At 41.6% G+C, this 13,375-nt stretch overlaps 1 protein-coding gene across 1 annotated transcript in view; it reads left to right on the top strand.

The window, feature by feature from the left end:
* Positions 1 to 13,375, top strand: part of LOC126387996 (glutamate receptor 3-like) — a 93,804-nt gene that overhangs the window by 15,799 nt on the left and 64,630 nt on the right. Inside the window, exon 3 of the mRNA XM_050040867.1 lies at positions 2,899 to 3,138. Coding sequence (XP_049896824.1) covers positions 2,899 to 3,138 — 240 coding nt within the window. The remainder of the gene's footprint in view (positions 1 to 2,898; positions 3,139 to 13,375) is intronic.

Here is a 13,375-nt window from a genome sequence, read left to right as displayed (position 1 = left end):
AAAAGTTACTTTTATGAAAGTTACCAACTGTATCTTTAAGTCATGACAAACTCATAACTAGCAAATAGGGGATGCTCAATAATTCTTTGCAGCTCAGTCTCAAGTCTGTTTGCAGGTCTTGGAGAGTAATGCTGCATATGTGGAAAAACAGTTGTATGAACCATTGTGTGGTTCCACAGGTAGAGCAAGTGATGTCATCTGCCTTAAGAAACGTCACCTTAGGTGAAGTCCTCTGGAGCCAAGCGGCAGCCTCCAGAGTTGAGAAATGAAATGAAATGAATTTTAAATAACCTTTCATTTAAATTTGATTAAGAACTAAAGTTATGCATAACTAAGGGCTTAACAGGCTGTCTGTGAGGCGTCACCACAGTCTCTGAGTCAGATCCACCCCTTGCTCCTTCCCAGCTCCACCCTCTGACACAAACATGGGCAGATTATGTGACAATGGACCCTTGGGCACAGACATGCAGAAAGCCCCACCAAGTCTCCTACACAGGAGCGTGACACACAGACTTGTTGTTTAGCCTCTTTTTGTTGTTGTTTTGCATCTCTTTGTATTCATTACACATGTGTCTTGTGTCTCTTTGTCATCTGCTGTTGTCTCTCTGTAATTGTTTTGCATGTCTCCCTGGTCAGCACATGTTTTTGCGAGTGACATTTTGAAAGTGGAGGCCAGGGGGGCCACTTACACATTGGGCCCCTGAGCCTGTGCCTGCTAGGCCCATTCAGTAATCAGTACTTGGGTTCAGATATGGTCACCTCAGGTCACTTCTGACTGAGCCAAAATGCCAAACTGGTGACTTCTCGGTGGCTGCGTCTATTATCAGGGTTCCTACGCAAGTATGGAAAGTATGGAAATAAATTTGATCAATTTCCAGATATTAAAAAGTATGGAAAATGAAAAATAAAGTATGGAAATATATTTATGTTTCCAGACTATTACCACTCTTCTAAAATACTGTTTTCTAAAATAGAAAATTAGGTATTTCCAAAAATAATTTAATCAATCCGGATCGTGTTTTATGCCGGGCCAAGCACAGTTTGTGTGAGAGCAAACGTCTCAGAAAACATACCGCCCCTTTTACCTGATTGACAAGTGGTATGTCCAGTCCGCTGCCCCATGACCCTCCTCCAGCCCCCCAGGTATCAAGTTTCACTCCAACACTGCACCTTCGACAAGAAGACGAGTTTCACGTGGTTCACAATGGGTAGATGCAAGTTTTTGGATGGATGGCTTGACAATACCGTATATAAATACTGGTTGGCCAAGGATTCCCAATTCACACACAGAGCTAGATGCAAGCTTTGTGTGAAATCGTTTGACATCGCCAACATGGGGGAGAAGGCGATTCTGAGCCACGTGAAAGGAAAAAACACCGACGTCTCATTACTGCATCGCTTGCACCCAGAGTCCCAACCTTTTTGCCTCAGCCCAGACATTGAACTTACCTGAGTTTATATTTGCATACCATTATGGTACTTGGCTACAATCGCCTATTAAGAATAATTAAATATGATGTGAAATATGATACACTGATATATTTACTCAGATGTCGCATATTCTCTGAAAAACAAAAAACAACAAAAAAAAAACCCGCAGAGAAGTCTGGAAATTAGGGTATGGAAAAGTATGGAATTTTGAAATTCCAAATGTGTAGGAACCCTGTATTATTGTATATAATCTGTAGCTGGGGCTGAAGACTACGCCTTTGAAAATAAAGGTTGTGAAGCTGAGAAAAAATGAGCTAATCAGACCATTGTAGTCTGCTCCTCATCTCTGCCTGAGGCTAGCAGCTTGAGGCTACATCAGCCACTACTAGCATATCACACCCAAATCTCAGTTGGCAGTCGAATGTGGGTAATGTGGGCACTGGGTTTTGACAAAAACTGGAATAAAGACGATGATCAGTCTGGTTCTGCTGCATTCATTTTTGTACTTTGGTACTATGGTACTTAAATCTGTCCATCGTGAGTCTGACAATGTTACTGAAGTGTAAAGTGTTCAGAAATCCATGCAGTGTGTTACAGGGTGGACCTTCCTCAGACTGACTGCATTTCAACCTACAGATCACCCCCTCAAAAAACCCATTAAATCTAATCAGTTAGATAATAACACAGTCAAACACCGATTAGCGACACTGAGCAGCTTTAGTGAGCAGTGTTGGAATCTGCATTGAGCAGAGGGTCAGAAATATCAGAGCAGCTCTGCTGGTCTGACCAACATTTGCTTCAGTTATAACTCGCAGTGAGACAAGGGTCATATCTCTGGTTCAGTCCTGCTTGGTGTTATTAAAACCATTTATTAAGTACAAATAACATAAAATAGTTAACGCCTTGTAAGACCAAGTGTCTGATGCGCTGAGCGTTTATGGCCGGATCTCATTTCCACAGGCCCGCAGATGGCAGCAGATAGGGCTTGTTATAAATCTTTTATACTGCAGCACAGCCCGGCGCTTGCACATTTGCATGCTCATGTTTCAGGGTATTTGTCCATTAAGAGCTGTGGCCAATGCACTGATTTCCCCATTATTTCTAGTTGATTACCCAAGCAGTTGCATTTAGACCAAGGAGAAGTGAAGGGCACCGGGCAGCAGAGCATGGCCATGGGGAGCAGACATCCCACATGGCACCCATTTATTCAGATCACCGCTGCTTCACTCGGAAGATTAATGCCATCATGAATCCCCCCTCATCTCAACCTTGCATTAAAGTTTTTACTCCTGCATTAGACATTAAGTGCGCTCAGCAAATTTAACTTTCAATATGTTATGAAAATTTGACCTTAACTCTTTTTGAAAGGCCAGTTTGTGCTGTTGGCATCCCTGCTGACTGAAAGAACAGCTGATCATAAATGACTCTTGTCCCTGACCTGAACCTGCTCTCTGTCCCCGTCACCAGTCTGCTCCCAGTTCTCCCGAGGAGTCTACGCCATCTTCGGCTTCTACGACAGGAAGTCCATGAACACGTTGACCTCCTTCTGTGGGGCGCTGCACACCTCCTTCATTACTCCCAGCTTCCCCATCGATGCTGACGTGCAGTTTGTCATCCAGATGAGGCCCAGTTTGCGAGGCGCTGTTCTCAGTCTGCTGGACCATTACAAGTGGGAGAAGTTTGTCTACCTTTACGACACTGACAGAGGTAAGAGCGTCCCTCTGGGAAAATAAAATGCACACCGCAACACCGCAAAGCTTTCAGTAAGAGAAGAATGAGTAGTGCAGAACATCTCGTTGCAAGAGAAAGTAGAAAAAGTGATTGGCACGCCAAGCTCTGCTCATGCAGAGGTGTTATTATACAGTGTATATGATCAGTCTTTAATATGTAAATCCCTCATCCCCAATCCTTATTCTAAGTGGTCTGATACATTTTAATCTATGCCGGTAATGATCCCAAATTACTTCACTATGTAGCTGAATGCTGCTCTCAGAGGCAGTCAATAGCTCCTTGCTTCTGAGGAATGAGTCATTCACAGGTGCTGCTGATCCGCCGCCGTAGTACGACTCCAGCCGCCTGAGCCTCTAATCCTCAGCACTCTCTGATTATCATTTAGCTGTAATTGGATTATATGAAGACAGACTACAACATACTGTAACTTCTGCGTGTGCTTCATGGCCTCCTGCTCCGCTCATGTAGGCCAACTATTTACAGACTTGGGTCTTTGTCGTCCTCTGAGGGTCAGCATCTGGAGAGGCTTAGAAGTTAAGAAAGAGTACAACAATCTGTCTGCGTAGATTGGACCACAGGCTGGCCATAGCAGCCAAGATATACTGTATGATGTAACTCCATATGTATTTTTAAAATGATGTTACTCGTATTTGAAATCACGCAGTAGATGTAGAGATTTTCTAGGTGCAGTCTCTGCTGGTAAATGTGCCAAACTGTTCAGAACTGTGTATTCCAAGTATTTTTAAACTGACATAGAGCATTTCTAGGACAAGTGCACTCCTTTTCCACTTCCCCCGCCTCACTTTATGCTGTATATCTCCATTTCAGGTGGGTGTGTACTCCAAGGCTCAAACTGATTCTCACAGAGCCATTTTGTGCATTTTAAAAAAATCTGCAAAAACACTTTCTGGGCCGTTTTTTAAAACAAATTTTCTATGTTTTGCACAAAGTAGAAGCCTCATAACAAACAAAGACAGCAGCAACACTTCCATAATTGTGATATATATGTTCAGAGAGCCGTGTTTGACCTCATTAAGGAGGTTTTTAGTACTCACGAACTGGGAGAGGACCTCAGTATCGCTGGCTGGCTGATGTGTCTCTGTGTTTTGGTGGCAGATTGTAGAGGCTGATAATTGGTTGGCTGAGACAAAATGATTAAGCAGTTTATAGTGTCTCTTGGGCACAATCAACCTTCTCCAAAGTGCCTCCTGATGTGGCCCTTTGAGCTCTCAACTTTTTTGGCCTCTCTCACCTGCTGCGTCGAGGCTGACGGGCCACCATCTGTAATGCTCTGCCCATTTCCACAGCGTGACACAGTGTAAACACTGTAGTTTAGGATGGATTCCCACATGCTGCACAGCTTGTGTTTGCTGAGAGGCTAGTTAGCCATCCTATTTTGGCTGCCGGTCCCAGCCCACTCCTCCCCATCAAGGCCAACAGTCATCCAAATGTCAGTTTAATCTTCATTATAGGTAGAGGGCTCTATTTAAGGCGGGACAGGGACTTGCAGGGGGCTCCCGAGAGAAGCTTGTGCAAGTGACTGCTGATAGTTTGTGGGACAATATGACAGTAATGGGCTGTCGAGGTGTTTCACCCTTAACAAGACACTTGCCACACCTGAGCAGAGCTTTTTATCAGAACAAAAGCAGAGGCATCTTAAAGGCAGCTTGAAATTGGAAATATCATTAAAATAAAACCCCTGCTGTATGTCTGGGGGAAGTAGACTCTGTGTTCCCTTTCATCACACACCATGAGAAGGATTTTTTTTTATCATAGCCAGAAGGCATAACTACCATCAAAACGGTATCTGTATGATAGGATTTTGACTGTAATAGAAAATAAAATGCCCAGTGATTCCACTTAATGTGCCCATGTATGAACCATACAATATTACAGTCATTTTCAGTGTGCATTTCAAATTGGAAACCACCATCAAATAGCTTCTCTTTCATGTGGGAGATGCCTTCTTCTGACACAAGTATTGTAGGCTACTGATTTCAACAGCTTTAACTGACATATTTGTAATAATGATCTAATAACGAGGAGTAGAGTTTGATTCCTGCAGCTGCCTTGTACAGAATGGGAGTCTGTTACCGTTTCGTGCGGCCCACATCTCATTAGAGGAATTAATTGACAAACATAACTGATACAGAAGAGGAAAGTGGAGAAACCGCGCAGATCCAAGAAAAGCACAACAAAGACTTCACGCCTTCACACACACAGGTCATTAAATACATGTTTATCTGGTACAGCGCAGCATCACCTATCCTGGATGTGCTGCCTGTGAAATGTCCTCATTAAGTAACTTAATGGCTGCTGGCAGAAAAGACCTCTTGAACTGAGGAACATCTGGGTATTACCAGCTGGCCACTGAGAGTAGGACCACACCAGGCTTTTATATTTACATAGTTAACTCCAAATTGCATATACGGCTTAAATAATTGACAGGGGGTTCCACAGTATACCGTCCATGCTAGTTGTTATGAATTAAAAGTACAATAATCCTGATAATTAACACGTCCTTTTCGGTTAAAAGCAGCTACTCTATTAGACATTAAAAAACGCACTGTGTATAGAAATGTGTTGTAGATACTTTTCTTTTAATAACCTCTGGAGGCTGACTTTAAGCAGACAAATATTAATCTGATGTCAAGAGAAACAAAGCCCAACTGCTGTTGTGAAACATAAAATCAAAAAAACATTTCCACACATCTCAGCAGATTGAATCACTTCTTCTAAAGTGTGTCTCGGGGGTGACTTTGAGAACTGCTGTTTCATTAAAAAAAAAATAAGAGAAGTACAGTATGTTCCCCATTTGATGCTTAGGGAGGCTGGTGTGTATTGCATTACAGTCTGCATCGCTGTCCTCTCCTCTATGTTGACCTCTGCAGTAGGTATTCTGATAAACACAGGGATGGAGAATTATTAATCAGTTTGCTGATTCCAGTCCTAAAGTCTGATACCTATAGAATTACATTTGAGAGGTGATGTTGTTCAGCAGTTTTTTTAAATTATTATTTTTAGCATATAATGTATTGAGCTGGTGGTGGTAAAGGAAGTACTCAGATCATTGTCTAATACAGCAGTGTAAAAATACACTGAGTTAAGTTGAAAGCAAACAATATGTAGAAGAATGATCCGTGTTTTATTATCGTACATTAATGATTTGATATCATTTATGTATTATGCATAAATGTGTGTGCAGAATTCTGATGTTGTAGCTTGTTGAGCTGGAGCAAATTTGAACTCTTTTATACAGTTATGGATACTTTAAAGTGGTCAGGTCCTCATGACCTGATGAAGAGCTGCAGCTTGAAATGTCGCCATTTGATTCTGTGAATAAATTGCACTGAAGAGGAGCCCTGCAGTGTGCCAGCCTTTTCTTTCCCTGCTCAGCTTTCCACATTTTTGAGCTCAGCACCTGCACAAATTTGTTCGTGGATGTGCGTGCTTTTTGCTGCTTTGTCGTACTTTAAAGTGGGACTCATGGGTGCAGATCCCAATTTCTGAAAAACACAAATTGTGCCCCCCAGTTCTAAATAGCCTAAATAATTGAAATTGAACAAATGTATTTTCCAGCTCCACATTCCCAATTCTCTTTCAAAGGTCTTTTTATTGGTGACAAGTCATGAATAAAACAGTCACTTTACAGGGAGAGGATTTTTGTTTTTCTGAACAACATCCACCCATAACACAACACACCTCACTGTGCACACATGGACAAACAGACAAACACAGCTGACCTCAGAAGATACACACAAAATTGTGGATAGACAGAGTTCAAATTATAGACAGCAATGCATGGAGAATATAAATAGATGCAGTACACGTTAACATTAACAAAAAAACACAAGGCAAGAAATGATGAAAATTAGATGGATAAATAAATAAATAAAACAAAATATAAATATATTAATAAAAGCTACTCAGAGACTACTGTAGTGGGTTTCTCAAAAAATACTAAGAAGGGGCACCACATTTTGTAGAATGTACTCTCTGATCCCGGATAGTGTATCAGATCTTCTCTAGATTCATGCAGGACATTATTTCGCTAAGCCAATGTGAAAGGGAAGGAGGAGCAGAATCCTTCCATGTCAGATAGCTCATCGAGCCAATAATGAAGCAAAAGCCAGAACGTTGAGTTTAGTCTTAGGCAAATCCAAGTCTGGAGCAATTCCAAAAATTGCAGTCACAGGATTTGGCTCAGTTTGGTGGTGAAGAGTTTCTGATATTGTTTGAAAAACTGACTAACTAAAAGTTACCTAAAGAGGGACATGTCCAGTACATGTGATGGAGTGAGGCAGGTGCACTTTTACATTTGTCACATGTAGGGTCGACATCAGAGTACATTCGAGCTAATTTGGTTTTTGATATGTGGATGCGATGCACTACTTTAAATTGCAAAAGTGCGTGTCGGGAGCACATAGAAGAAGAGTGTGTCCGATCAAATACTGAGTCCCATATGTCGTCTGTAAAAGTATAATTTAGGTCTTGTTCCCAAGCCGTTCTTATAGCTGCCATTGAGGAGCAGTGTAGTTTGGAAATAAGGTTGTATAGGTTAGATATAGTATGTTTAGATGTGGGGTTGACAGAGAGAAAAATATCGAGAGGACTGACTGGGGGTTTATAAGGAAATTGAGGTGTTAAGCACTGTATGTAATTCTGAAATAAATGATGTGATAAGGACAAAATAGGCACATTTTGTTATTGGGATAATTATTCCTATAAAGGTGATTAATGAATGGATATGAATTTATTTAAATAAATCTGATTTTGTTGGGTCAACTTGTGTAACTTGTAAGTATTTATCGTGCTCTTAGAGCTGTGCTAATACTAGCATCTCTGGCTCTGTAAAAACATGATCAGTTAGTTTAAGCAAGCTCAGTTAGGGGCTCATATTCAGACAGTCATCCATATCCACTGATGCATACAGTAGTCCCATATACTGGGAGAAAGGGAAGATGATGAGGAGAATTGGGAATCTGTGAGAGACGAGAGATGAGAACGTGAGTGGACACAACATGCCTGAGACCCTGAAACTAGAAGTAGCTTAACTAACAGCGAAGCAGTGAAAAGGAGGGTGATGGCTGGCTCCATGTACTGTTGGCTGTTTAAACAGTAAAGGTGAGCATATGATTCTCTGTGTAGGGCTTTTTGAATGACTTGGTGATGGTGATGAGCCAACTGATCTGCACCCATGGTGGGACTATTGAATTTTTTAGAGACAAAACCACATAATCTCACTCTTAGAAATAAAAAAAAATCAGTTCAACAGTTCATAAAATTCAGTTTAGTTCAACACATTCAGGAGTTTTGCTGGAATAGCCTTAAATGGCCTGGTATGGGCATTAGCTTATGGTGGCTGTTTGCTGACTTTAGATGGGTTTGTTTTTACAATTATCCCATTATTTTCACTTGTGCCCACAGGCTCCATAGTCTAAATTGAATCAATTATATATATATATATATATATATATATATATATACGCATCCTATTACATCAGCTTATCATATGTAATATCTCAATTTGCTAAGTAACCTCAGCTGTTAAAGCTGGGTAGGAGAAATCTGGAGAAGGGAAAAAAGCAAAGCCAACAAAAAAAATAGCAAACAAAATATGTCAGAATTTGAGAATACAGCCTCCTCCTGCAGTTCTCCCCATGTTGTTATAAGCCCCTCCCACCAGATGACCACAGGCATATACACACACGTTATACAGTAACCCAGTGTTTCCCATACATTGATTTATTTCATCGTAATTTATTGTACAGTTGCACACAGCTCATTCGCTCAGCCCCTCCTTGCCCTGTTCTCTCTCTCTGTTTATCAGACCACAGATGAGAAAAGAAATAGCAAGCTAACGTTAGCCACCCTAAGGTCCTTCCACCTCACTTCCCGCCACTTTGAACTGCTTCCTCCAGCGCTAACCCCTCAGCAGTGGGTGTCACAGTGGGCTGGTGGTGCCGGGTCTAACCTATCAGCTGATCCGTTGGAGGGTCGGGGCTGTCCGGTCCTCTGGAGCTGGGGTTTGCGCTGGATGGATTCTTGTTGATGTGGCCACTGGCTTGTGGTCAGTCTCCAGGGCTGCTGCCTCCTCTCCTTCCGATGAGGTGGTCTGTAGCAGTGGGGATTCAGAGGTCTAGCTAACTGAACGTGAACTTAGAGCCACAGCCGTTTGCCTTTAAATTTGGTTAGCAAAGTCTGAACTATGAACGTTTCCTTTCAATAAGTGTTATGTTTCATTTATTGTCAGACTGTCTATCTGATAAGTGCGTCTTCTGTCTTTGGGTTGTTTTGCAGTGTAGGCAGCTGTTGCCAATGCTGGCATTGCCATTGACTTTCACTGAACGGACATGCGTGCACATCTGCATTTGTAGAACAGCCAATAGGAATGCCCTCTTTCTGAACTGGCCTGTGATTGGCCAAAGTCTCCTGTCACAGCCTGGATTTTCTAAAGCCTGAAAACAAAGCCAAGAGAAGGTGCAAAAGTCTAGTTTTCTCTTGAACCACTTTAATTACAATATGCTCAAAGTTTATTATTTGATTTTGACGCCAAAATGTATTGCCTACTCGAGCTTTAAATAAATGTAGCCAATTAAAGAATATTATATATCCATCTGAAATGTAACGGAGCAGAATTCTGAAGTAGCATGAATTGGACATGCTCAAGTAAAGTGCAAGTATCTTCAAACTGTATTTAAGTACAGTATATGAGTAAATGTCCTTGTGTGAGATCACTGTGTATTCTAATGTTCACTGTCTAATGTAGTCCTTCAGATTCATGAACTCTACATAATACAAACCAGATCCTAACGTCTTTTAGTTGCCATGAAAATGAAAGACTACACTTAAACAACCTTAACTGCAGCTTCTCCTGCATCCTGCTGCCCCTCTGACAAATGAGGATGGTCGGGATGGTGGAGAATTTGCATTCGGTGTGTAATCACGCTGCCCTGCTGCTGAATGTCTGGTTGGTTTCGTCTCTGCAAGGAAACGTCTGATTAATTGCACACTGCTAAAGAGCTGCACTCAGCAGTCAGGCACACAGGCTCATTAACAGAGTGGGAGAGAGACAGAGAGACAGAGAGAGAGAGAGAGAGAGAGAGAGAGAGAGAGAGAGAGAGAGAGAGAGAGAGAGACCGAATGGCACAAAGCAGCGTCTCCACTCTGTCAACACCTTACTGCACCTTCACGTGGAGATGGACATACATCAATAGGCCTTGACCCCCCCTCTGTGGGTAAACACTGTTTCCCTCCTAGGCCCTGATATTAAGCCTAAGGCAGAGATTTATCAATCAGGCTCCTCTGCTTCAAGAGAGCTGTTATCCCTCCTGTTCAATGACTCCATTATGCCTCACGGAGAACATAGAAAAGGCAAAGCAGAGTGTATCTGGGATACACATATAATAGAGATGCAGATGAGAAAACTCAAGGCTGACACACAAAGATTCTTTAAGGTTCATTAGGACTGTGTCCACATTAATGAACTTTCAAAGGAGACCATTGCCTATTCTCTTTCTCTCTCCCTCTCTCTCTTTTTTAGGAGAGTATGTTTATGTGGCTGCATGTTTTTGAGTATCCTCTCTGACTCGCTGTTGAATGAATTTCAGATTCTTTGTGGGAATCAGATTGCCTGTAGTTTACAGCTGGGAACAGAGTGTGTTTGGAAAGACAGTTTAGATGCTGCGAGAGAGTGAATGTGTGTGTGTGTGTGTGTGTGTGTGTGTGTGTGTGCAGTGACGTCATTATTGAAAACCTCAAAAGAGCAGTGTGCATTCAGTGTGAAGATACAGCTGAGGCGTTAGCTGTAGTGTTTCTGCATGAAGCCAACCTCCTCTGTTATCAAGCGCTCACTCCGCTCTGCCAGACGCCCAAAATGGCACCAATTGATCCATGCACATCCACGCATGCAGAGGCAGTGCAGCTTGAAAAACAACATCAAACAACACGCAAGCTGCAGACTCTCTGCTCTACACTGCAGTATGGAGCCCATTGTACCCACAAAATCATGTATGTGAATTATTCATGCAAAAAACATTTCTTGGAGTTTTCCAGCCTGGGAAGTGAATTTATAAAATCTGATGCTTGTGTTTCTCAGCATGGATAATTTGTAAGTCAAAAGAACACAGTCACTTTTTTATGGACAATCTTGCTCTTAACATTAAGACACATCCTCTCCATTGAACAGATTGGCCGACAGACTTGCATTGCAGAGAAAGTAACACACCACTGTAGCTACAGCAACCTTCAGAAAGACATTACATAACTTAAAACAGTTGCATCACTTTGTAAATCTTTGTTCTTTGCTTGAAAGTGGCGTTGCAACACTTGGCCTGAATACAGACAGTGTGTACTCTGCTCTGTGTAACCAGCTCAATATATGTGAACAGAGTCATTACTGCACCAATCTACGATGCATGCTTTGCTAAACTGACAAAAGTGGACAGAAGGTGTGCATTTGAATCACTTTCTCAAGTTGCAACAACTATTCCAGAGTGTGTAAAATATAAAGAAGCACTTGTCTCAGTGCAGAGATCATTGTTTCAGGACCCTGGACAGTTCCTTTATACCGCCTAGCTTTCCATGCCTTCAGCTCTCTGCTGTATCCTACACAGCTTATTTCTTAACCACCCTCCATGTCTTCTTGTAGTCATGCTGTATTTGTGTGTTTGGGTGACTAATTAAATGATAAACTTGAATAAATAAGCGGAGAAACACAACAACTGCAGATGCCTCCATACAGGCCATGAGAGGCTGCAGAATACATGGTTTGAGTATCAGAATGATGTGAGTCATGTGCTGCTGCCTTCACAGTCTCCAGATCTCAACCCAAATAAACATCTTTGGGAGACTTTGGAACAACGTGTTAAACAGCACCCTTAACCACCATCATTAAAACATCAGTAAGGGAATATCTTTTGGCTGAACAGCATTCATCCCATCAGTGTAGTCTAGATCCCAAGACAACGGCTCGTGGTGGCTCAGCAGCTTACTAATAGGGAGTGATAAGGATAAAACCCACTATCTGAAATACCATGTCTTCTTTATATTACAGTATTGCTTATATTGTAATGTAAACCTGCAAAACCAAAACCATTCAGAGAGGTCTGAATGAAACATTATAAGGGTTATAATCTATGTGTTATACACTGGAATGAATATGAGTGGATGTTAATGGCTGCACAGCTGTGAATGAGCCAATGATTATGAATCATTTATGGAATGCAATCAGCCAATACAAGCACAGCTTCATTGCTCTGCCTGAGCTAACGGTATTGTTCATTAGAAACATGAGCAGACGAGAATATCTGTTTTTGGCTAATTCAGCAAATGAGGTACCTGACAAAGTTTCTCATTAAACTGATGCAGAAATCATATATAAAATAGAATATTGTCAGAAAGCAGTCCTGCTACCACAATGTATAAGCGTACATACAGTAGATTGTTGCAGGAATGAGTCCTAAAACCCGGAAATGAGTGAGCATTTTGGCGCTCATCTCAAAGTCAGTGGGTTTTTGGTTAGAGGCCTGAAATAAAGTCTGTAGTTAGTTAACACCACCGTAAGAGATTTTCTATGCATTCTGTGACATAAAATACGTCAGTAAATACCTGTAAACACCGTCAGTTTGGTAATTCTGAAGCTTTTTTTGCTAACAAGTGGCTAGAGGAGACAACAGAGGTTTTCACGGACATTAAATGCCATCACGCCGAACAACAAGGTTACTGGTGGTCACATTAAAGTCATGCGGCAGTGGTGTAGTTTATATATCGAGAACTCACCGTGTGTTACCTTAAATTTGTGAAGAAAGTTTTTCTTGCATGCCTCCACAATGAACAGAGAGTCCTAAAAAGGTGAACATTGTTCATGAATTTAAAGGGAAATTTCGGTTTATTTCAACCTGTCTCCTATCGTCCTAAATTTGTTTCAAGTGACTAGTGACATAAAAATAATAGTTAGCATGTTAGCCGTTAGCCTAGATACAGCCGGGGTGCATAGTAGCGTCAGACCTGTTAAAACGTGAAACGGGCAACCTTCAAGTGCAAAGTTAGTCCACTAAACAAGCTTTTTTTCCACAAAGACCGCCTCATATCGTTAGGATAAATGTCAGAGAACATTTAGAAAACGACATGTAAACGTGTTGTCTTACCTTACCGGTGTGGTGACATGTTTGTTTACCATCTAGCTCTGCTTTCCAAAGCGCGGCCGAAATAT

The sequence above is a fragment of the Epinephelus moara genome, chromosome 3 (assembly GCF_006386435.1).
Source record: "Epinephelus moara isolate mb chromosome 3, YSFRI_EMoa_1.0, whole genome shotgun sequence".
NCBI lineage: Eukaryota > Metazoa > Chordata > Actinopteri > Perciformes > Serranidae > Epinephelus > Epinephelus moara.
Note: the sequence above shows the minus strand (reverse complement) of the source record. Positions and strands in the feature narration are given on the sequence as shown.